The 25600-nt window shown below is 38.1% G+C and overlaps 1 protein-coding gene across 1 annotated transcript in view; it reads left to right on the forward strand.

Moving 5' to 3' along the window:
- Tacr3 (tachykinin receptor 3) overlaps positions 1 to 25600 on the forward strand; it is a 95754-nt gene that overhangs the window by 42960 nt on the left and 27194 nt on the right. The window contains exon 3 of the mRNA XM_036190425.1: positions 1345 to 1495. Coding sequence (XP_036046318.1) covers positions 1345 to 1495 — 151 coding nt within the window. The remainder of the gene's footprint in view (positions 1 to 1344; positions 1496 to 25600) is intronic.

A 25600-nucleotide genomic window follows, 5' to 3' on the forward strand; every position in this document is an offset into this window, starting at 1 on the left:
TAACCCCAAGGTATTTTATATGATTTGTGGCTATTGTAAAGGGTGATGTATCTCTGATTTCCTTCTCAGCTTGTTTGTCTATTGTATATAGGAGGGCTACTGATTTTTTGAGTTGATCTTGTATCCTGCTATGTTGCTGAAGGTTTTTATTAGCTGTATCAGTTCCTTGGTTGAATTTTTGTGGTCACTAATATATACTATCATGTCATCTGCAAATAGGGAGAGCTTGACTTCTTCCTTTCCAATTTGTATCCCCTTAATCTCCTTATGTTGTCTTACAGCTCTTATAGAACTTCAAGTACTATTTTGAATAAGTATGGGAAGAGGGGACAGCCTTGCCTTGTTCCTGATTTTAGTGGTATTGCTTTGAGTTTCTCTCCATTTAATTTGATGTTGGCTGTTAGCTTGCTGTAGATTGCCTTTATTATGTTTAGGTAGGTGTTGGATTTTGTCAAATGCCTTTTCTGCATCTAGTGAGATGATCATGTGGTTTTTTTTCTTTGAGTTTGTTTATATGGTGTATTACATTGATGGACTTTCGTATGTTGAACCACCATTGCATCCCTGGGATGAAGCCTACAAAAGACACTAGAAACCATATAAAATGTGTAAAGTTGTGTATTATTCAGGATATTATATATTATGCTCCCATTTCACCCTAAGGACATTCTTATCACTTTGATGGAAAAGTATGGAACCATAGAATTAAATTTGGCAATTTGTAAAATTGTGTATTTCTCTTGCATAATGTGCTTGTCATCAAAGTTAATAAGGCAATCAAATATACCATGACTGTGGAAACATGCATGCAAATGTTTTTACCTGCTTTACTTGGAAAATCAAAAGAAATGCACAATGTGGTTCAGAGTGTTTAATTCCTATTTTCATGCAGAAGAAAAAATATTCTATGAATGTTTCATGTCACAAGAATAAATAGAACAATCTCTTATGGAATAAGATATACATCATGGCTGGCTTATTCTATCCTGCACCCTTACCTTTGAGGATTCAGTTCAATAGTTTAGCTCAGCAATTACTAAACAAAGGACCAAAACGTGGGGGTGTTCAACCTTGATTCTAAGTGAAAGGAAGATGTATAAATTAAGAAAAGACTTCACTTCATTCATAAATTACAGGTTGGAAATGAGCAATTAAAACATTTGACACATGACCCTACATTACAATGCTCATATAATATTTTAATATGTTTGTAAAATGAAGACATAGAGATTAAAATGAAAATAACTGTTTGCATTTGTATTATGAGTTAAAGCTCAACAAATTCAAAGTCCCATATGTTTTGTTCCAAAGGATTCTCCAGTGTGTCTGTGTATTTCTCTACAGGTACCACATTATTGTCATCATCCTGGTGTACTGTTTCCCATTGCTGATTATGGGTGTCACCTACACCATAGTTGGAATTACTCTCTGGGGAGGAGAGATCCCAGGAGACACCTGTGACAAGTACCATGAGCAGCTGAAGGCCAAACGCAAGGTACTGTCCCGTGTGACTGACCTGACGTTGGTGTAGACTGAGTCACTTCTGAGACAGAGATGAGACCAACTGGTACTGTTTGCTATGACGTGCTTTCATATCCCACTTTCTCCTTTCTAAACACCTCCTTTGTCTGACAGAATTTTTCATTTACAAAATCTATTTGTTGTTGCTAGCATTCTGCAAACCTTGGCATGGGAAGGTCTGTGAGTGTCTGTCTGCAGTAGAAGTTATATCCTTACGGATGAGCTCCTTTGTCCCTCGCCTTTGTGGCCCATCCTCAGTTACTTCACCTGAAATTGTCGCTTTGACTTAAATGGAATCTAGCTGGTTTGGTTTCTGCATGTGTATTTGCTTTATATGGTGTGTGATCAGAGCACCTCTGCTGTACTCTGAAACCTGCTTGAAGCTGCTTTTATCCCAAGATGACACGGCTCGCTAAAAGTTAGAATAATGGGATTTTCTCCTCCACCATGTCTCCTGTCCCTCACTCTTCTCTCCCCTTCTTCTCTCTCTTCTTCCACTCCCCGTTCTGATTCCTCCCCTCCCTCTGCCCTTCCCTCCTCTTCCCCTTCCCCTCCTCCTCCTCCCCTCCCTCTGTCCTTCCCTCCCCTTCACCTTCCCCTCCTCCTCCTCCCCTCCCTCTGTCCTTCCCTCCCCTTCCCCTCCTCCCCTCCCTCTGTCCTTCCCTCCTCTTCCCCTTCCCCTTCCCCTCCTCCTCCTCCCCTCCCTCTGTCCTTCCCTCCCCTTCCCCTTCCCCTCCTCCTCCCCCTCCCTCTGTCCTTCCCTCCTCTTCCCCTTCCCCTCCTCCTCCTCCTCCCCTCCCTCTGTCCTTCCCTCCTCTCCTCCACCTTCTCCTCCTCTTCCCCTCCCTCTGTCCTTCCCTTCTCTTCCCCTTCCCCTTCCCCTCCTCCTCCCCTCCCTCCCTCCCTCCCCTTCTCCTCTCTTTCCTTCCCTCCCTCAGTCTCTCCTCCTTCTCTTTCTGTTCTTTCACCTTAGTACTTTCCCTTCATCAGCAACCACATGCGTCTACTTACGGAATGAAATTTTCACTAGTGGTAGTCTACATTTCATTGGATGGCTTGGAAAAATAGTTTCTGATCCTTTACATTGAATACTAAAATCCCTAAAAGTTGCTCAGAAAATGGGCTTTTTGCATCACATGCCAGGCTATGTTATCTATTCCATTTAGGACTGATTATTAATCTATCTATTGGACTACCACCTACTTCAGGAGAGTCCCTTTAAAATCTCGCTATAATCCTAAAACATCTTATCTACTATTGTCTCATAAAAAAAAAATCAATCCAGTTTTTAAAATTTCATGTAGCAAATGACTCCATTTTGACACCACATCTTTTACTGACACATGATGCTAAATAATACTTAGGTCAAATTAATATACATCACAACCTTTTATATTTAAAAATATTAAGTGAGCATGATCTATTTTTTACTACATACAGATAGGATATATATATATAATTTCACTTTATGTTTTTGAAAAAGCTCATCTTAAAAATGATATGTTGTTTAACTATCCCTTTAACACCTGAGGAAAAAACCCTAAGACAAGGAGTGCTTCAACACTATACTCATTTTACATGTATCTTTACTTCCTTTTGATCTTTTATTATTACTGTTATTGTTATCATCATCATCACTGGGGGATATCACTATATGTTACCAGATCTGTGTGGAAGGTCAGAGGACAACTTTCAAGTAATCCAAGTGTATTATTACAGATTTTATTTTTTCATATACATGTAGTATTTTTTTAGAAAAAAAAATGAAAAATTCTTATTTGTTCTTTTATTTTTTAATATAAAGTCTTATTGAGAACAAAACCAAGGGGAAGTTTGTGTCTTTTTCCCTTTACCATTACTGGTAAAAGTAAGACAAAATGTGCCCTTGATTTCAGCATCTACACTTTCAGAGTAGAAGCACCAACCCAATCCAGAACATGACTTTTCTAGACTATTTCAGAAAAGAGGACACTTAAAAGTTTCTGATTCATTTACCTTTTTCTGACTGAAATAATGTAAAATAGCATCCTGGCTATGGACATCTCACAACCATATCTCACCTCAACCTGGATTTCTCCAGTTTATCCATGGTTCTAACAGTGTCTGCACAGTAAATCTCATTTTACCTTAATTTTAAAAGTGTAGATATCTCTTCATTTTTTCTTGTTTTAAAAAAATGGCTACTAAATTTATTTTTCTGCCACATAATTGTATGTATGTGTATATATATACATATATATACATATATATGTATATATATGAAAATATCCTGTTACGGTTTGAAATACAATGTCTCAACTCATCATGATGGTCTTCTATTTTTCATGTCATCACATCTGTAAATCTTGCCATGGATATTCTTTGTAATTATGTCTTATTTCCCAGAGAATAAATACATCATTGATAAGACTGATTAGACTCAAGACAGAACATGAAACCACTGTATATAACGGCGCAAATTAGTCATGACTATTTAGGAAAGCAAACAATTAAACAATTTTGATCTAGTCACTTAAAAATAAAATATTGACAGATATGACTGCCTTCTAAAAATGTGTTTAAAAATAAACACTCCTTAAATATACTTAAATAAAATCAGCTAGCAGGTATGTTGGCACCTGTAATCTTAGCACTCAGAAAACTAATGTTAGAAAACAGCAAATTCAGTGCCAGCATGGTCTACAGTGAGTTCAAGGACAGAAAAGGTTCAAAAGAGAGACTGAGGCATTCTTTCCATCTCTGCCTCCTATAATCTTTAGAGTTGTGCTTAAGACATTTTATGTTAAATCTCTTGAAGAAAAGCCAATACATTGTATTTCTAAGTTTATGGGACCTAGTACATTTTAATGCTTTAAATGATAAACTTTCAGATAAATTGGGATTAATCACCCCATCTCAGTTTTTACATGAATATTACCTATGTAAATGAATTTTGAGAGTTATAGCACTGGCTGCAATCAGCTCTGGGTAAAAGGCATTAATCTTTGGAAATAAATTAACACTCTCCCCCCAGAAACAACACATCATTTTTATTACAGCATTCAACCTGAAAGTTGGTCTCTATGCTTCAAGAACCTATGTAATTTGATAAGAACTAAGGGGCAAAGTAATGTCAGAAGCTATACCCATAAAGTCTCACCAACATGGCTGCCTAAACATGAGCTGAATGAGGATGCCAGGAGGATAGAGGAAAGCCCAATCATCCTCAATGGCTGAAAGAGGAAGAAAAAGTATTTCTCAGGGAAGAGCACACCAATTGATTATTCCATACTAAATTGTCAGACCTGAAAACATAAAAATAACATTATAGAGACTGAACATGTACATATATATGCATATAATAACAATTAATGGGAAAAGGTCATGAATTTCCAAGAGAGCAGAGATATATATGGGAGAGTTTGAAGAGATGAAAGGGAAGGTGGAATTAATGCAATTATATTCATCTCAAAAAATAAAAGAAGTAATAAAAAGAAAAAGAAGCAAAAGAGAACTAAAGAGCAATCTTTATTACTGTTCCAACATTGGAGTCATGTGTGAAAAACTGGACTTCAGTGGAAGAAAAAAATATGAGCTACACAACACATTAATAAACCTTCTTATGTATATGTTACAATTTCAAAGAAATTGATATACTTTAGAACATCACTAAGTATGTCTCTAATTAGAGTAAATATTCTGATTTAAAATTTTGTACATTCCACATTTATTGGGTTCAAATATGTCAATTCATATACATGTATGTTTGTGTGTATGTGTGTGTGTGTGTGTGTGTGTGTGTGTATGTGTGTGTGTGTGTGTGTGTGTGTGTGTAACTCCAGCACTTCAAGTGAATGTAGACTCAGCCAGATGTAAAATATAAATATCGGACATGTAACAGAATGGCTAAAGAAACTTGGCTACATTTCTTTTTCTGTTTTTACCCTCAGCGGCTATTGGTGAATAATCTTGTCAGAGTTCTTTTTCCAGGAATGTGGGCTGTTTTGAACACTACTATAATATGTGATATTCAATTTAAAACTGAAGTGATATTTTTATAAAGACTTAAGGGAAATGGCTTTTCTACTGCAGTGCCATTTGCCAATACACCGTAGAAATCCTACTATGAGAATAAGATACTACCTAGCAAAATAAACTGAACCTTGTCTACTTTCTTCTACTAACTGGGAGACAGAATCACAGACTTTGGATACCAACTGAAGTATTAACTATAATTTTGCATATGAAAACTATTTAACTTCAACATAATTATCATCATAAATACATAACTAAGCTTGAAAATCCTCTCTCTGTCTTCACGTGTGTATGTATTCTGTGAAGTATGTGCACATTGTACGTGCATTCCTGACAGCAGAGGCTGACACCAGATGTATTTTTCTATTACTCCACCTTATATGGGGGCGGGAGGCAGTGTCTCTCACAGAACCTGGAGCACTGGTCAGCTAGACTGGCTGGCCAGTGAGTTCCTGGGATTCTCTTGTCTCTGTTTCCGATTCCAAATGGCACAAGCCCCTTGCATGGACAGTGGAGATCTAAACACAGATCCTCATGCTTATGCAAGAATCACTTTACCTGACAAGCCATCACCAGGCTCCTGGGATTTTATCTTTTGATTTAATGTGACTTAATGACACATGGAAAGTTAGATATTAAAGGTCTAGTTCTCAAACCACAACCTCATTTAAAAGAACTGTCAGCATTCCAGAACCATATTCCATAAATAGAACCCAGATTGATGTATCCAGTACAATACTGTAATTTCACAAATCCTCTCATAATTGCTTGGCCTCGTGAAAAGAGGAATCGAGGAAGACAACTGACATCTCATATTTAGGATAAATACCATAATTTGGTAAAGAAATTAAATATGAGGTTTAATCTTTTGAGTGTTGTCAATATTGTTCTTTTCAAGCATCTCTAAAACAATCATGGAGGTTGTCTCAAAGTCATTTGTAATGCTTTACTTTTCTGACTTAAGATCTTACCTGTAACTACTTAAATCCTTGAGGCTAAAATTCAACTCATTCACTTTGGACATAGAAATGTTTGTCCCCAGTCTTTCTGACATGATGTTTTCATAAATAAATCCTACCTGTTCTCTCTAATCTGAACGAGAAAAACGTAGTGACATTTTCCTATATGTGATTTTAAGACCTTTCAGAATGACAGGACACAACCCAAAATAGCCACGTAACTGAGACAGAGGAATCCTGGCATCTTGGAGTAACTGTCTAGAGCATTATGCTAATTAGTATTGTGCATTTGGGACCCTTGGGACTTAGCCTTCCATGGTCCTAATACCTGGTGCCTTTTGCACAGCATCACTTGGTCCAAGTTGGTGCTCCTTTCTGATGCCATGTTGTTCTCTTCCCTGTGTGGACAGCCTGAATGCAGAAGCAGAATTCATGTCCACACGCAAATATCTGATTCTAAGTTTTTTTCCTGTTAACTGATTAAGAAATTTCTAGGATGTCTACAGATTTTTATCAAAACAGAATCAAAAGATATTAGTTTTCAAGGCCCTCAGGTTTCTATAAATTAGTTATAACAAGAATAGAAAGGGAAAATGCCCTGTGACTTCTTTTAACCACAGTAAGAAAGGCAGCAACCTTGAGTAGGGGTAAATTTTTCAAATTTAGTGTACCATCTCTTGCTCTTACTTTTAGAAAATACCCATTCAACCATGTTGAGCAAAGAAATTGAAAGCACGTTTCCATCTCCATATTTTAATTCCCACATATGACTTTATGCTGTTAAACTGAACTTTGGTTTAACATTCTTTGTTCTTTTAGCTTCCCAGAAATAACAATGAAAGTAACAAAGTATACTTGCACTATCAAAAAGAGAACTCACCACACATTGTCATCTATAGTACAATTTAGTTTTTTGTTTGTTTGTTTTTTATTCTTTGCGTGCCCTCCACCAAACTCCCAAATAAATACACTGAGTCTTATTCTTACTTATGAATGTCTGGCCTTAGTTTGGTTTTTTTCAAGCCAGTTTTCTTAACTAATTATCCCATCTACCTTTTGCCTTGGGGCTTTTGTCTTAGTCTATTCTGTATACCTTTCTTTCCTTCTTACTCCGCGGCTGGCTGTGTGGCTAGGTGCTGGCCCCTGGTGTTCTCCTCCCCTCCTCCTTTTCTCATTCTTCCCTCTTCTCTCTTCTTTCGAGCCTAGATTTCTCTTCCTATTTATCTTTTCTGCCTGCCAGCCCCTCCTATCCCTCTCCTGCCTAGTTATTAGCCATTCAGCTCTTTATGAGAGCAATCAGGTGTTTTTTAGGCAGGCAAAGTAACACAGCTTTGCAGAATTAAACAAATGCAACATGAAAGACTAACACATCTTTGCATCATTAAACAATTATTCCACAGCATAAATAAATGTAATGCACCTCAAGCTAATATTCCACAACAGTAGAGAAAATAATTGACCAAGTGCTGAAATGCTGACTTTGTGAGCATACTAGTACCTTTTCATCTGTGTTTTAGCAGTCAGTTTATTTCTCTATACTTCAATTTATTTGTTGTAATTGAAAAAAAAATCTCTGTAGACTGACATTTCTATACCTTCATACCACATTTTCATGCATTTTTATCCAAAATTTTCTTTAAATATCTGTATCATTATTCTTATTATTGTTTTCTTTATACTAAATATTGTTTTCTGAATGATTTTCTACTTTGTCATTCTCTAAGAAACCCTGACAAATTGTAGGAATATTCTGTATTATTTTTAGTCATAATAGAAAGATATGCTGTTGACACCTGTATGTCTTACTTTTAAGTATATATAATCATATATATATGAATATATATATATACATATATAAAATCATATTAGTACATACCAACTATTTTAAGAGTAAATTTTCTAGGGAAATGAAGCTAAGAAATAAAAAAATAACTTTCAAAGTCTCTGCCATATATCAAAATGTCTCCAACAAAAAAGTAAATAACATACAAATTTTAGACAGAAATTAATGATTATTTATCAAATGTTTTTCATTCAGCTTTTATCTTTTGTGTTGTTTGAACTGAAGAATCAGTGGAAAATCTTGGAATATATTTGCTTCATAGCATTCTGAAATTATGCAAATAATTTAATCCAGCAAAGAAAGATGAAACATGCAGCTGATTCTTTTAAAACTACCATCTTTTAGTGGAAAAGCCAAGCCACATACATTGAAAACTTCTGACAGGACTGAATCACGTTACCACTCTGTGTTTTTAACTGAGACACTGAAACTTAAGGACAAGTAGCTGTCTATGCACTCTGGCTAACTTCCTCTACTGCACTTTGTGCTACAAGCTGAGATCAGAGATGCAGCTGTGCTGCGCACTGACAGCCAGCACCACACGTCTGAACGCTCTGAGTGACTCGTCTCCCTCCATGGCTGACAGTGGGAAAGGTTCATTCTGGAAAGCCTAGAAAAGTTTCTGTGTTTCTTTCAGATTTTCCTGTAATCCTTGAGAAGTAAAAGTGTTTAATCCTTTATTAAAAGAAATAAGAAAAGGTAACTCTATTAAGAGAAGTTACCTATAGATCTTGACTGGTTAAGAATGACTTGAAAAGATTTCCAGAGATTATTCTCAGTATCTCTCATTTGGCAATTACAAGTTCAGGGAAGACAGAGTCAGGTCCTGGAACTGGGGATTTCTATCAAAAAATAAAATAAATCTTAACACATGAGATGTATAACAATTGTCATAATTCTCAATACTTCAGGATATGCTGTAACCGAACACAATATGTTCTTGTAATGGTGAATGAAAATTCAAAATAAGCATAGCTAATATATAAAAAAACCTAGTAGAGAATGATTTATCATCTGCAACTAGCAAGAACACAGAAATTGTTTCCGAAGCAATACTCTCCATAGAGAAGAAAGCTTGAGGATTCATCCAGGGAGATTATACTTATTTACATAAAGGCTGGCCTATTCCTAAGCATGCCCACTTTAAGATCATGGAAATTAAAGTGCTGGTGAGGAAAGTATATTTTAATGGCTTATTAATATAAAGAGAACACCCTTGAAAAGGCCTGCCTCGTGTAGCGGCTAGCAATTGGCCCTGAGTCATTTTATTCTCCATCCTTGAACAGGTTATTACTCTTATGGATGGATTATAGGGATTGCATGGTAGGGATAACCTACCTGTGGATGATGGGGGTGCTGTGTGATAGGGATACCCAACCTATGGATGTCAGAGATGCTGTGTGATAAGGATACCCTACTTCTGGATGTTGGAGATGCTAGGGTTATCCTGCCTCTGGATGACAGGGATGCTTGTGATAGGGATACCCTCCCTACCTCTGGAAGATAGAAATGTTTTGTGTTTTGAGTCAGAGGACTAAAATCTCCTGATGCTAAATCAAGATAGGAGTCATAACTACCCAGGGCAGCCTACTATCATACCCAAGAGAAGATTATGTTTATATGTATGTGATATATATATTAAAATATTTAAGGCACATTTAAAATATGAAATAAATCATAAATTAACATTTATAATATATGAAAACAAAAACAAACTAAATATGCCAGAGAATACAAACCAAAACACAATGAAGTAAATAGGTCAGCTAAAAGAATATGATAGAGCATATATTGCTATCTCTTATCTATAAATGTATTATATATTATTTTTAAGTTTTGGTTAAAACACAAAAAATACTACATACTTTGAAGGTTAAAGTCACATAAACAAATATATGAATTAGACTAGTAGGGCAGAAAGAATCATTTATAGCTTCAATTTCCTTATTACTTTGCTTCTTATTTTAGAGTAAGTATAGGTTCTGGTACAAAGGAGTGGGCATTTTGAGACTGAGTCCTGTCATTTAGTGCTATCTATGTACTCTGGTACAATGAATTCACGGAGTCACACTTTGTAATTTAATAGAAGAGGTCATAGTAAATAAGATTAAATAAATGCTGTCTAAATAGGAGTAGGCTAATCCTGGTAGTACCCTGTTTTTGAAGATTTTAATATTCTTAATCTCCTGATTTGTAGGAATGAATCTTACCTCTGTAGAAGGAAGTTTCAGGTTTTCATATATGTGAATAGTCAACATCATCAGACCTAAATTGATCGTGTTTTACTGACAACTTAACTTTCACATGAGTATATTTAGAGCTGTCATCTTGTTTTGTTTTGTTTTTCCTTGGAAAGGGTCTTTTTTTTTCTCCTTTTTTTATTTACTGTATTTGTGCTTTAATTTTACACATCAGCCATGGGTTCCCTGGTCCTCCCCCCTCCTACCCCTCACCCCACCTTCCCCCAGCCCCTCCCCTCCATCCCCATTCCTCCAGGGCCAAGACTCCCCTGGGGATTCAATTCAACCTGATGGATTCAGTCCAGGCAGGTCCAGTCCCCTCCTTCCAGGCTGAGCAAAGTGTCCCCGTGTAAGCCCAAGGTTCCAATTGTCGAGAAAGAGGAGGGACTGTAAGAGTGTGAATTGTTGAGACCAAGATTGGAAAAGCACAGGAACAAAGAACTGAACTAATGGAAACACAAATTATGAACCAAAGGCTGTGGAGCCCCCAACTGGATCAGGACCTCTGGATAAGTGAGCCAATTGAATAGCTTGAACTGTTTGGGAGGCACCCAGGCAGTGGGACCCAGACCTGTCCTTCGTGCATGAGCTGGAATGGGTCTTTTATACAGCATTTTGAAGGGTCTGAGATTGAGTTCCCTTTAGGGCAGTGTCTATGTAGTTTAGGGCAATGGATAAAGTTTTAATCAGCTTTTGTAATGTTTTGATCCATCTTGGCCAAGGTAGACGCATGTGTATGACTGGTGTCTGCTTGTTACATGTAGCATTCATTTTATTCCTAACATCTAGGAAATTGTACCTATTGCTTATGAAGAAAATCCATTGTCAGTTTGAATAGATAAGAATAATATGAATCTGGACATTAATTTTTTGTAGAGAATTTCTTTTTTTTCTTTTTTAATTTTATAATTTAATTTTTTTTTACATATCAGCCACAGATTCCCCTGTCCTCCCTCCTCCTGACTCCCCACCCTCTCCCCAGCCCACCCCCATTCCCATCTTCTCCAGGGCAAGGACTCCCTGGGAATTCAGCTCAACCTGATAGATTCAGTCGAGGCAGGTCCCGTCCCCTTCTCCCAGGCTAAGAAAAGTGTCCCTGCATAGGCATGGACATTACATTTTTTATAAGTTGAATGAAATGTAGGAAAATTTAACAGTTGTCCAGGCCATTTTTTTCATAACCAAATCTTTCCTTCCTGTATGTTATTTAATTCCCCTGAAATACGAGATATGCTGTAAAGGGTGATATTATGCCCAAAAGAATAGGCTGGAGCCCTGGCAGGACAGAGGACATGTTTTAAATTTTAAAATGGGGCACTTCTTTCAACTACCAAATTTTTACCTCTTTTTAACCCAAATTAAATTTGTATATTTAGCAGGCATGTGGAAGTTAGAGCTAGTAGCTCACCTTAAAAGGGGGTATAAAAAGCTCCACCCTATATGATTGAGAAAAAGAAAACTACATATAATGAGGGCAACCTGGGTCCCTTCTCCCACAGGAAAGATCCCATTAGCTGCTTCACAGCTCCTGCACTCTGTTTTGATGTTTACTGTAAACCAGAATCAAAAAGCTGCCACTGGTACAGCGGAGAGAATGATCTCTGTCTGTCCTTGGATTGTACCAGCAGCATGGATTACTGAGAAGGCACATCTGGAATTTGCACAGAAAGTTAATGTCTTCCCTTTTCTTAATTTGAATGTTTTAAGTTGTGTTATTATTTCAGCTTTTCTGACAAAATTCTGAAAGATAGAGAGCTTTGTCATCAGTAGAAAGAAACCACCATAAAATCAACTCAACATGGGCCATTAATTACAAAATTACTCCTGCTAACAATGATGCATTTTAGCATTTAGCACAGGCTTATTCTAAATATCCATTTTGTTTGAATTTGCCTAATCTAGGAGTTCTGGAAAATAATGTATTAGAAGCTCTTATAACACAGGCAGTAGAAAAATCTCATTAATTGTTAAGCAAGGTTTTACACTCCGATGAGGAGTTCAAGGTCCTGGACCCAATATCTGGATCAGATACTGCTACTTTTAACTGCTTCTCAGCCAGTGGGAACACTAGCAACTGGTCGTAAAGTCACGGCTGCCCCATAATGTAAGGGACCACTAAAGAAGAAAGCGGGGCAGTCAGCATATATCAATTAATGCTGGAAGACTTTTGAATCAATTAAAAGTCAGAGGCTCAATAAATCATTTGTCTTTCCTCTCTTGAAATCACTCAGTGCTTTGTTTCTTCTCTGTTATGTGTCCTTGTTGACAAGCAATATAGGGAATATATTTCTAATATTGAGTAAGCTCAGTATTACCCTTAGGTAATCTCTTACCTACTTACTCCCCTAATTATCATTGTGTTATACACTATGACATTCCCCAGAGCAATGTTATCCAATAGAAATTTTTCCAGTTATGGAAATATACCAGTGCAGTAGCCATTAGCCTTGTGTGGCTATTTAACATGTGAAATATACTTGCTGGGGAGACCCCAGCCACTTCCTGAGACTCAGAGACCAACCCCCAGCTCCTGTCTGCCCTGGAACTCCCATCTGGACCAGAGGTGAGTGCCTGGGGTTATAGTCAGAGAGGCAACTGCCCCTGGGTCCCACAGCTGGACACAGGCCATCCCAGGAGGACCTGACCAACTTGGCCACAGTTTCCGGCCAATCGGCGGGCCCTGCAAGAAGGCACCCCTATTCCAAGACTGCAGACAGACCCTGCAGTCTCCACACCCTGCCCGTACACCCATCTGCCAGAAACCCCAGCCACTTCCTGAGACTCAGAGACCAACCCCCAGGTCCGCCCCAGACTTCGTTGGCTTTAGTGTTTTCTTTGACTGATGAGTCTATTTCTTCTGATGTATCTTCAACACAAGATCCTCTCTTCCATCTCTTGCATTCTGTTGGTTATACTTGCATCTGAAGTTCCTGTTTGTTTATCAGATTTTCTATTTCCAGCATTCCCTCTGCTTGTGTTTCTTCATTTTTTTCTATTTCCCTTTTCAAGTGGGAAGAATGCAATAAAAAAAACTAGAGGAAAGGACAATTAAAGCAGAAGAAAACAATAAGTCCCTGAAAGAAAATCATGAAAAAGCAACGAAACAGATGAGGGAAACAGTCCAAGACCTGAAGAGGGAAATAGACAAAATGAAGAAGACACTAGCAGAAGGAATGCTGGAAATAGAAAATCTGAGTAAACAAACAGGAACTTCAGATACAAGTATAACCAACAGAATGCAAGAGATGGAAGAGGGGATCTCTGGTGTTGAAGATATGGTAGAAGAAATAGATTCATGAGTCAAAGACAACACTAACACCAACAAAGTCATGACCCAAAATGTCCAAGAAATTTGGGACACCATGAAAAGACCAAACCTAGGGATAGAGGAAGGAGAAGAATACCAACTGAAAGGCACAGAAAATATATTTAACAAGATCATAGAAGAAAATTTTCCCAACTTAAAGAAGGAAATGCCTATAAAGATACAAGAAGCCTATAGAACATCTTCCCATTTTTTGTTTGTCTGTTCCTCCACTTTATTTTTTATTTCTTCTATATAAGGCTGTAGTCTCTTCATGATGTTATTTATAAGGTTGAATTCTTCTGCTTCTTCCATTCTGTGATGTTCAGGTCTAGTTGTTGGAGGAGGGCTAGGTTCTGGCGATGCTATATTGCTCTTTATTTTGTTGTATGTACTTCTGCCTTGATATCTGCCCATCTCCTTGTGGATTCGTTCTTGGTCTTATCAGTGCACTTGGTCCAGACAGAGCTGAGAGATTTAGGGATCCTCTCTCTGCTCCAGATGGAAGCTCTAGGCCTGATGGGAGTTCTGTTCCAGATGGGAGTGCTGGCCGGATGGGAGCTGGGGGCTGGTCTCTGAGTCTCAGGAAGTCACTGGGGTCTCTGTATCTTGTCCAGGTGGGAGTTCCTCTTGTCCAGATGGGAGTTCTGGGGCAGGATGGAAGCTCTGGTCCAGATGGGAGTTCCGAGGCGGATGGGAGCTAGGGACTGGTCTCTAAGTCTCAGGAAGTGGCTGGGGTCTCTGGCAGATAGGTGTTGGAGCAGGGTGTGGAGATTGCAGAGTCTGCCTGCAGTCTTGGAAAAGAGGAACCTTCCCGCATTGCCTGCCAAATGGCCAGAATCTAGGGCCAAGTTGAGCAGACCTTCCCGGGATGGCTGGTGCCCAGGGGTGGGACCTAGAGGCAGGAGCTCTCTGACTATAACCCTGCGCACTCACCTCTGGTCCAAATGGGAGTTCCAGGGTAGGATGGAAGCTGGGGGCTTGTTTCTAAGTCTCCAGAAGTAGCTAGGGTCTCTGGCAGTGGGTGTGGAGGCAAGGCATGGAGTTTGTAGGGTGCACTGGAGGGTCTTGGAGAGGGGGAACCTTACATTTGGCAAATATTCCATAAATATAATAGTATGAAAGAAAATAGAAAGAGGAATAAGAGAAATATTGATCCTTAGAGTATTGACATGTACAGTACCAAGTCATGGTGTTTTCATATAGTAATTATGTCTCAATTCTTCATGAGAATGTTTATGTATGTATTCATACATAGTATATGGAATATATTGTGTGCACATCAGAAGCCTCCCTGATGGCAAAACAATGATGAAGTTTGCAACTAGCTCAAAACCTATGATTTAAAAAAAAAAAAAAAACCTACCAATTCTATAACCCATACATGATTTTTTAAATTTTATTTTATTCCTTTTTAGATAATATAGGTGGTACCTAGATTCATCACTAGTTCCTCTCTTTCCACCTATTCTCTTCTGCCTAACTATTGGCCATTCAGCTCTTTATTAAACCAATCTCAATGACACATCTTTATACAGTGTAAACAAATATCCCACAGCACATGTACACAAATTCATATTAATCTACTCTTTTCTCTGATTAGAAATTTTCATAAGAAAAGTCTCTTATCACACTTCTAAATTGCATAAGAATCATAAAGACAAATATTTGACCTACTAGGAATCACGAACACAAGTCCACTCATGTGTCTTCTGTCAGTCTCCTAACCCCTGGAACCTAGAATAGAGGAGGACAGAAAACAATCATTTTGCTACACTATTTTATTTCCTCATTATTTTTACTTTTTACTTATAATTAAGTAAAAGAAATATTTCCAACCACTATGTAAAATCCTAATAGAAATTTTCATTATTACAGAGGTTACCAGTTGGAAACTGGTTATACAATATCCCTAGGAAAAGATGAGTTGATGCTGACTAATCCTGCAGCTATTTGGGGCCAAGCAGGAAAGTTCGTACCACCTGCCTCATATTTTTGGCTTGGTAATTATATGGCTTGCATGGATAACAGTGTGTTGTCTCTTAACTTCTGATCCACTATCAGCAGGAACTGCATTTGTGGCTGTTTATTCAGCATGGTGACAGACTGATTAGTATTGACTAATATCTTTATATTTTCTTTGGCTTCTATTTTTGAAAGATTGTTTGTTTGAAAAGCACTTACTGAGTTTGAGGAAATCTGTGATTACAAAATAGAACAAGTACAATTAAACTCTAAGACTAGATTGGGCTCAAGAAACTATCTGCCTATTTTTTCAGTGGCTCAAGAAACAATCTTGCTATGTTTTTAGTGGTGGCTCAATCAACAACAGAAATTATCACATTGAAGTCATAGTAGTAATCTATCCAATGAACATCTGTCATCTTATTCATTTAGCCTTAGGATTATAAAATCTGGATAGACTTTTTCTTTCAGATGTTCAGTTTATTTTTTTAATTATTTTAATTAAAATTATATCACAGTTGGCCACATACATTCTCTGACTTAGACTTATTAAAACTGTGAGATAATGTTTTTCTTAAGCCAATGGTATAAGGCTTAAAAGTGTTTGACTTGATGGAATTATGGTGTCAATTGGAGACTGGTTTGGAACTCTGTCAACCACTAAATTCAAGGCAAGGATCAACTTCCTTCCTCCTGCCTTTTATAGTGCATTATAGTTAAAGTGACTGTCAGGAAAAGGGTAAAATGAGTTTTAAAGGTGGGAGAGGGTCTGGGGAGATGGCTCAGTGGTTAAGAGCACATATTTCTCTTGCAGATGATTCAAGTTTGGTTCCCAGCACCCACACCAGCTGGCTCACAAATGCCAACAACACCAGTTCCAAAAGTGTCTAGTGTTTCTGAATTCCTAGCACCTGCACTCATGTGCACATACACACACACACACACACACACACACACACACACACACACACACACACACAATTGGAAATAAAATCTGGGGACTGGAGAGAGCCTCAGTGGTTAGGAGAACTTGTTGTTGGTCCAGGGGACCTGGGTTCAATTCCCAGAACCCTAATGGCAGCCAACAACTGTAATCCCAGTTCTAGAAGATCCAATGCTCTCTTCTAGCCTCCCAGGCACTGCACACACACACACACACACACACACACACACACACACACACACACGGTGCACAGACATACATCCAGGAAAACCACCCACACACATAAAATAAAAAATAAAATAGAATAATTTTTAAAGAATAAAATATTTTTAAAATAAAGGATAATAAAGATGGAGGAAATCATATGATACTCATTTGTTTCAGCACTCTGTTCAATATATTCTCAAAACAAAATTTAATAAATCAGATTTCTTCTAAACTTAATCTCTTTAATGCTATTGTCTGTGAACTTAATGACATATTTTCCTCCTTGGAACTATCTCTTACTTCTCTGCCTTCTCCCACCCTGGACCTATATTTTAACTGACTTCATCTATGCCATCATTTTTAAGCTGTTTTGTGTCCTGAGTGAAAAATGCTGGTTTTATTGAGGATTTCCTACATTGATCTCAAAACAGAACCTTCTTACCTCAGCATGCGATCCCTTCCAGTACTCTCTCAGTTCAGCTTCCTGGCAAACGCCCAGGTGTTCTGTTCTCTTATTCCAACTCCTTTTCACCCTTTTTCTCAGCATTTCTACTTCCTGTGGACCATCCTTGATCCATTTCCCAACTCTGCTGTTATTTTTTTTTTCTGTCTTGTTGGTTTGCATGTGTGTGTTGCATGTGGTTGTACATGATCTGCATGCAGGTCATGGTGTTCAGACGGAGTTCAGAGAACAACCCTGAGACCAGTCCTCCCCTTCTGTCTTGTTCTGAGATAGATGATCATTTGTTGTTTGATACTATGTACACAAGGCTGGTGGCCTGTGAGATTATCCTGCCACTGTCTCATGCTCCCACATCTGGCTTTACAAGTGTCTCGATGTTTGAAGCCAGATCCTCAAATTTATGTGGTCAATGCTTTAACCACTGAGTAATCCCTAATCCCTCTATTCAAGTTTTTACTGAAAAATTTAACATGTGAATAAAATATAAAACTACAGCATGTAGAAATCATATTTCTCTGTCACATGTTGCACAAATATTTTATTTAGACATCTGAAAGAAAATAAATAACTGTAATCATCTAAATAAAATATTTGTGCAACATGTGACAGAGAAATATGATTACTACCTTTATATTCTTCATCTAGATTGAGCAAAACTGAAACTGGAAATATGGAAGGTATTTTGTTTGTAAACAGAGTAATGAAAGGGATCGAGATTTCACACTAAACAATAGGGGCATTTGCTGTAGTTTTATATTTTATTCACATTAAAATTATTAAATGTGAGAGTTTATAATTTACGTAGAGTAGAATATTCCCAAATGTTTCAAATTTTGTATCTACTTAAGTCATAACTCAAATAAATCATGTTCTTTTAATATTTGTGGCTCAAATGCATCATTATATTTAAAGATTGTGATATTTTGGGCTCTGTAATCCTAGTAGTCATCTTTTATAAGAAAGTATATTATCATGCTTTATTATTTGCTAAGAAGAATACACTCTAATCAGAAATTCTGGTGATTAATGAGAACTTAGCACTTAAATGATTTGTTTACAATTTAGAGATCTAAAGTTATTTTTCTTGTCTTTAAAATGATATTAAAAATGAGAGAAATATCATGCTGAAGTTATGAGAGTCCTAGGGGCCTTAAAAAGTATAAATTTTATGAAAAATATATATAGATATATACCTTACCATATATATGTCATTATACACACACAGATATATGTTGGTGTACTATATTATGTTTTGTATATCTACATTAATGTATTTATCATAGCTATTTAAAGGTCTATCTAATGTTAAAACTTACTCATTTTTGTTGAATATATGTCATTTTTCTGTTTCTTTTCATGTTTAATAAGTTTGAGGTGGACAATGTGGAACAAAATGTTAAAATCCTCACTAAGTTCTAGAGACTCGTCTCCCTAGAAATATCACACATCTCTGCTTCCTTCCAACTCCATTGCAGTTCTCTCCTGGATATTTCTACTGCCTGCCAGGACTGTCAGAGCAGTCTCCCTAGGGCAAGCCTTGTTATCAAATTCATTCTCCAGAAGCCAAATGATGATCAAGGAATCTTGTAAAAATACATGTGTGCAAATCACTTAGCTTTACTTCACTGTAAAAAGAAATAAGATCATTAACACATCCTGCTGACTCAGTTCACCAAACACTGTAGAAAAATAGCTTCATTTTCAGTGATGAATCTAATTTTTCTACTGGATTCAGTGCAGGAAAGAATAGTCTTAAACATCTTGTATTTATTCAACTTAAAAATGAAAAGAAATTAAGATTTCACACTTTCAAGATGAAAGGCTAACTTCAAAAGCACATTGAAATCCACTTACAAGTGAGTACATACTATGTTTGTCCTTCTGAGTCTGAGTTACCTCACTCAGGATGATATTTTCTAGTTTCATCCATTTGCCTGCAAATTGCATATCATTGTTCTTTACTGCTGAGTAGTACTCCATTGTGTTTACATGCCACATTTTCTTTATCCATTATTCAGTTGAGGGGCATCTAGGTTGTTTCCAGGTTCTTGCTATTACAAATAATGCTGATATGAACATAGTTGAGCAAGTGTCCTTGTGGTAAGATTGAGCATTCTTTGGGTATATGCCCAAGAACGGCATAGCTGAGTCTTGAAGAAGGCTTATTCTCAGTTTTCAGAGCGGCTGTTCAAGTTTGCATTCCCACCAACAGTGGAAGAGTATTTCCCTTGCTCCACATCCTCTCCAACATAAGCTGTCTTCAGTGGTTTTTATCTTAGCCATCCTGACAGGTGCAAGATGGTATCTCAGAATTGTTTTGATTTGCATTTCCCTGATGACTAAAGATGTTGAGCAATTCCTTAAATGTCTTTCAGCCATATGATATGAGATTCTTCTGTTGAGAATTCTCTGTTAAGCTCTTGTAGCCTATTTTTAATTGGATTGTTCAGTATTTTTAAGTCTAGCTTTTTGAGTTCTTTCTATATTCTGGAGATCAGCCCTCTTTCAGATGTAGGATTGGTGAAGATCTTTTCCCATTCTGTAGGCTGTCACTTTGTCTTATTGACCATGTCCTTTGCTCTACAAAAGCTTCTCAGCTTCAGGAAATCCTATTTATTAATTATTGCTCTCAGTGTCTGTGCTACTGGTGTTATATTTAGGAAGTGGTCTCCTGTGCCCATGTGTTCAAGACTACTTCCTACTTTCTCTTCTATCAAGTTCAGTGTAAATGGATTTATGTTGAGGTCTTTGATCAACCTGGACTTGAGTTTTGTGCATGGTTACAGATATGGATCTATTTGCAATCTTCTATTTGTCATCCAGTTATGCCAGCAACATTTGTTGAAGATGCTTTCTTTTTTCCATGGTACTGTTTTGGCTTCTTTGTCAAAAATCATATGCTCATAGGTATGTGGATTAATGTCAGGATCTTCAATTCGATTCCATTGGTCCATGTGTCGGTTTTTATGCCAGTACCAAGCTGTTTTTATTACTGTAACTCTCTAGTAGGTCCTGAGGTCAGCAATTGTGATGCTTCCAGAGGTTGCTTTATTATACAGGATTCTTTTAGCTATCCTAGGTTTTTCATTTTTCCATATAAAGTTAAGTATTGTTCTTTCTAAGTCTGTGAACAATTATGTTGGGATTTTGATGGGGATTGCATTGAATCTGTAGATTGCTTTTGGTAAGACTGCCATTTTTACTATGTTAATTCTACCTACCCATGAGTATGGGAGATCTTTCCATTTTCTGATATCTTCTTCAATTTCTTTCTTCAGAGACTTAAAGAGGGAAGGGATAGCCAGGCTGCAACCCACACCTCCAGTGAGGCTAGCTAATAGGGAAGACTCTAGGAGGGAGTAAAGGAGAAGTGGATGAGATCTACATGAGTGGACTGGGAGTTGGGGGAGGGTAGCAAAGGGCAAGGACTAGGGCATGAGAACATAGGAAAACGGGAGGGTTAAGCTGGAACAGGGACAGAGTGGGAGGCCAGGGAGGAGATACCATGATAGATGAGAATGTCACGGGAATAGGAAGAGGCAGTGTGCCTGGGAGGCTCTCAGGAATCTATAAGGATGACCCCATCTTGTAGTGCTAGCAGTGGTCTAGAGGGTGTCTGGACTGGTCTACTTTGGTGACCAATCTAGTGAATACCCCAACTGTCATCATAGAGCCTTTGTCAAGTGACTGATGGAGGCAGATGCAGAGATTCATGGCCAGGTGCCAGGCTGAGCTCCAGGAATCCAATTGATGAGAGAGAGGAAGGATTCTGCAGGTGGAGGAAAGTCAAGATCATACTGGGAAGACATGCAGAGATGATCTGCCACACTATTGGAAGCCCATAAACTGTAGACTAGTGGCTGGGGAGCTGCCATGGTACTGGACTAGGCCCTCTGGATATGGAAGATGATTGTTGGCTTGAACTGTTTCTTGGGCACCCAGGAAGGAGGCTTGAGATTCATCCCTGGTGCATGGGCAGGCTTTTGGGAGACTGATGCCTGTGGTGTGATGCCTTGTGCCTCCTTGGTGCAGTGGGGAGGGGCTTGGACCTGCCTAAGCTCAGTGTGCCAGGCTCTGCTGACTCCCCATGGGAGACCTTGATTTGGGGAATGTGGAAATGTGGGGTAGCTTGGGAGGGAGGCCTGGAGGGTGGGAGAAGGTAGGAGAGGGATCTGTGGGTGGTATGTAGAGTGAATAGAAAATTTCTTAATAAAGAAAAATGAAAGAAAGAAAAGCATACTGAAAAATTCAACAACAACAAGAAAGTATATCCTTTCCTGTAAAGAAAAATCACACTGAAGCAGATCAACATTGTACTTAGGACCATAACATATAAATCACACTATATTTTTAAGAGAAATAGCTGACTCCAACATACAGAAAAACAGTCTGTGATTCTGGCAAATGGTGTCAGAATAGCCTTTCTCTGCCTGCCCAGGAAGTTTTGAACTTAGAGATCTGTCTTTGCATATCCTGGGAGAGACAGGGGTGGAAAGGCTCTTCCATGTGGCCAGCAGCAGAGAGAAGACCCTATGTTGCACTGTCTGTTCAAAAGTGGGAAAAATAAATGAATCTCATCTTCCTTTTGCACATCTCAAACCATTATAGTAGCTATTTATCAGGGCTAAAGTAGTCCTTCCAGAAAATCCTTTGTATGGCTTCAAGTTCTTCAAGTTATAATGAGTATACATGAGATTGTCAAGGATTTATAGATCCCATCCTTTTGCCTTCAGGTAAACAAATAATGTAAAAATGCATTGTACTATATAAGGCTGTAAAGTACTGCAAGTACAGTGCCTACTTCACAGTTTTTACTCAGAGAAATCTTCCATACTCATGGAATTTAAAGCTCTTCTTTAACCTTGAGCTGCCCACACCATCTCAACTACTTTTCTCATTCTTTTACTTTTTGGCTTGAGAAAAATATCTCAACCCACATGAAGCTTTTGTGTGGCATTTCCTGGGGGAGGAATATTCTGTATATTGCCTTCCATGTGAGCATTTGATGACTATGAAAAATGAGGAAAGAAGTAAATAAATAAGTAAGGACTTTTGCTAATAAAGAACTGAGCTCCATTAATAATCACATGGACTTTGCATTTGGGATCTTGAAAAAATCACTACACTTTCTTGTTTTTAACCATTCACCCCACAAATAGAAAAAATACTCTGTCAATGGTTTCACAGGAAAATTAAATGAGTTCACATTTTGAAAGATTTTTTTAAATTTATTAGTTGGTATTTTCATGTGTATGCATTTTTTATACTTTGTTCTTATACACTCTCCTCCCACACTGCCCATACTCCTCATCAGTCTTACCTAGTGTTCTGTTGATGGGAAGAGACCATGACCATGGCAACTTTTATAAAGAAAACCTTTTAATCAAGGCTGGCTTACAGTTTCAGAGATTTAGTCCATTATCCTCATGGTGAGAAGTATGGCGGCACATAGGCAAACATGATACCTGAGAGTTTTACATTCCAATCTGAAGGCAGTAGGAAAAGAGAAACACTGGTCATGGCTTGAGCATTTGAAAGCCCAAAGCCACCCCCAGTGACACACTTCCTCCAAAAAGGCCACACCCACTCCAGTAAGGCAATACCGCCTAATCCCAGTCAAGTAGCACCACTCCCTGATGATCAAACATTCCTATTCAAACCACTACATCACCTCTAGCCCCTCTTGATAACCCCACTACTCCCAAATAACCCCACTTCTGCTTTCAGATAACATATATCCCACTCCTTAATTTTCCCTCCTCCCTCTCTGCTGTGATATTTTCTTCCCTGTCTCTCTCTCCTCTCTGTCTCTGACTCTCCTCTCTATCTCTGTCTCTGTCTCTGCCTGTCTCTGTCTCTCTGTCTCTCTCTCTGTCTCTCTCTCTCTGTCTCTCTCTCTGTCTCTCTCTCTCTCTCTCTCTCTCTCTCTCTCTCTCTCTCTCTCTCTCTCTCTCTCTCTGATCCCTTTTCTGTTTTGTGATCTACAAATGCACAATATGCATATATGTATGTATGTGTATATATATTAAATTTAAATCTTATTTTCTATAAATAAGAGAAGTTGTGTATTTTTTTAAGTTCAGCTTATATTGCCTAACATAGCAAATTCCAGTTTTATACATTTTTCCACAAATGCTGTGACATCATTTATCTTTGTTGCTAAATAAAATTCTAGTGTATATATGTACATTCTTTATCCATAATGCATAAGCTGGTTACATATCCCAACTATTGTGACTAGTACAGCAGTTGTAAACATGGATATATACCCAGGCAGTATACCTGGACTATATGGTAGCAGAACTCTAGCATTGTGAAGAAACTACACAGTGACTACTATAGTGGCTGCATTAGTATGCATGGTGTATAAAGTCCTTCCTTCCTCACACCCTTACCAGAAGTTATTGTTGTTTTCTGTCTTCATAGCAGGCTTTCTAACTTGTGTGAGATAGAATCTCATTGCAAGTATTTAGATTTTTTTAATTAAAGTATAATTACATCATTTCCTCCTTCCCTTCCATCTCTCTAACCCTTCACATGCACCTCCTACATTATCTCAAATTCATGGACTCTATTTCTTTAATTATTGATATGCAAACATTTTATATTTTTTTAACCTGATCAATCTATATAATTTTACTTATATGCATATAATTTCAAAGCTGACCACTTGGTATTCAATCAGCAATATGGAGAATTTTCTCCAGGGAAGACTATTTCTCCTGCTCTCATCTTCCCTCGGTTGCCTGTGGCTCTTTGTCTAGGGTTAAGACCATGAGATTTCCAGGTTAGCATGTAGATTGTTGCCATCCTCATCAAGGTCTTCTTTAGTGAGGCTTCATGGGTACAGCATCTCTGACATTTCTATAGTATTTTTTTTCATTTTATTTTTAAGGTTGTAACATAATTACATAATTTTCTCCTTCCCTTTCTTCCCTCCAAACCCTCCCATATATCCCCCCTTGCTTTCTTTCAAATTCATGGCCTCTTGTTCATTAATGTGTGTGTCTGCTCACTCCGGATAATGTTACTCATATGTGTATTTTCAAGGCTGATATCTGATATTGGACAATCAGTTGGCATGCTCCTCCCTGGAGGAGAATATTTTCCCACTTTAAGCACTCTGCATTTGCCTGCGCTCTTTGTGTGGGGTCGACGCCTTATCTTCTTCCCCTGTCCACTCTAGCATGTCTACTGATGTTGTCCTTGTTCCATTCGTGTTTGTTAGTGACATTTCATAGATGTAGCTTCCGGCATTTCTGGGAAACACATCCTCACAGAAAACCCCCTAATCCTCTGACTCTAGCAATCTTTCTACCTCTTCTTCCTCTGTGTTCCCTGAGGCTTGGGTATGAGGCTTGTTTTATACATGTATCCATTGGGACTAGACTCCATAACTCTGCATTTTGATTGGATGTGGCTTCCTGCAATGGTCTCCATTTGTTGCAAAGAGAGGTCTCCTTTATATAAGGCATGAGGATGATACTTAACCATGTGTATAAAAATAAATATTTAGAATGTAGCTGGGAATGATACTGGTTTAATAAAGTGATGGTTCTCTGCTCTCTTTCAAGATCTATGATGTCACTATCCCTAGGTAGTTGTTATCTAGGTTCCAGTACTAGTCATGGCTTTCCTCTTGTTGAATGGATCTGAAGTTCAATTAGAGAGCTGTTGGTTACTACCAAAGCATGTGTTCCACTACTCTACCTTTATCAAGCCACGCTCGTCATCACTGTGGTTCATAAGCATCATAACTGGGTAAGACTAGAGGTTGCTTCCCTCCTTTGGAAGTTTGTATAGTGTCATCAGATACCGAGAAAGCAAGTCCTCAGGAGGGAGACATTCAAGTAAGTTTCAGCTCAAGGGGTTCTAAGCCCTATGTCTGAAATTCATGGTATCTTTAGCAATAGGGACTTACATTCCCTCTGGCACACAGCCAAGGCCAATAGCAGTAACCTGTCATGTTTGGGGAATCTTTTGGAACCACAGCCAATAACTCAAAAGGAAGAATCTCATACCTGCTGCCAGGGTTTCTGTCTTTGACTCTTGGAGGGAGCATTGTTGGCCCAAATGAGAAAATTCCATTTAAAAAATACAGAGATACCATGATAGAGGGAGATTTCATGGGGACAGGAAGA

This window comes from Onychomys torridus, chromosome 6 (assembly GCF_903995425.1).
Source record: "Onychomys torridus chromosome 6, mOncTor1.1, whole genome shotgun sequence".
NCBI lineage: Eukaryota > Metazoa > Chordata > Mammalia > Rodentia > Cricetidae > Onychomys > Onychomys torridus.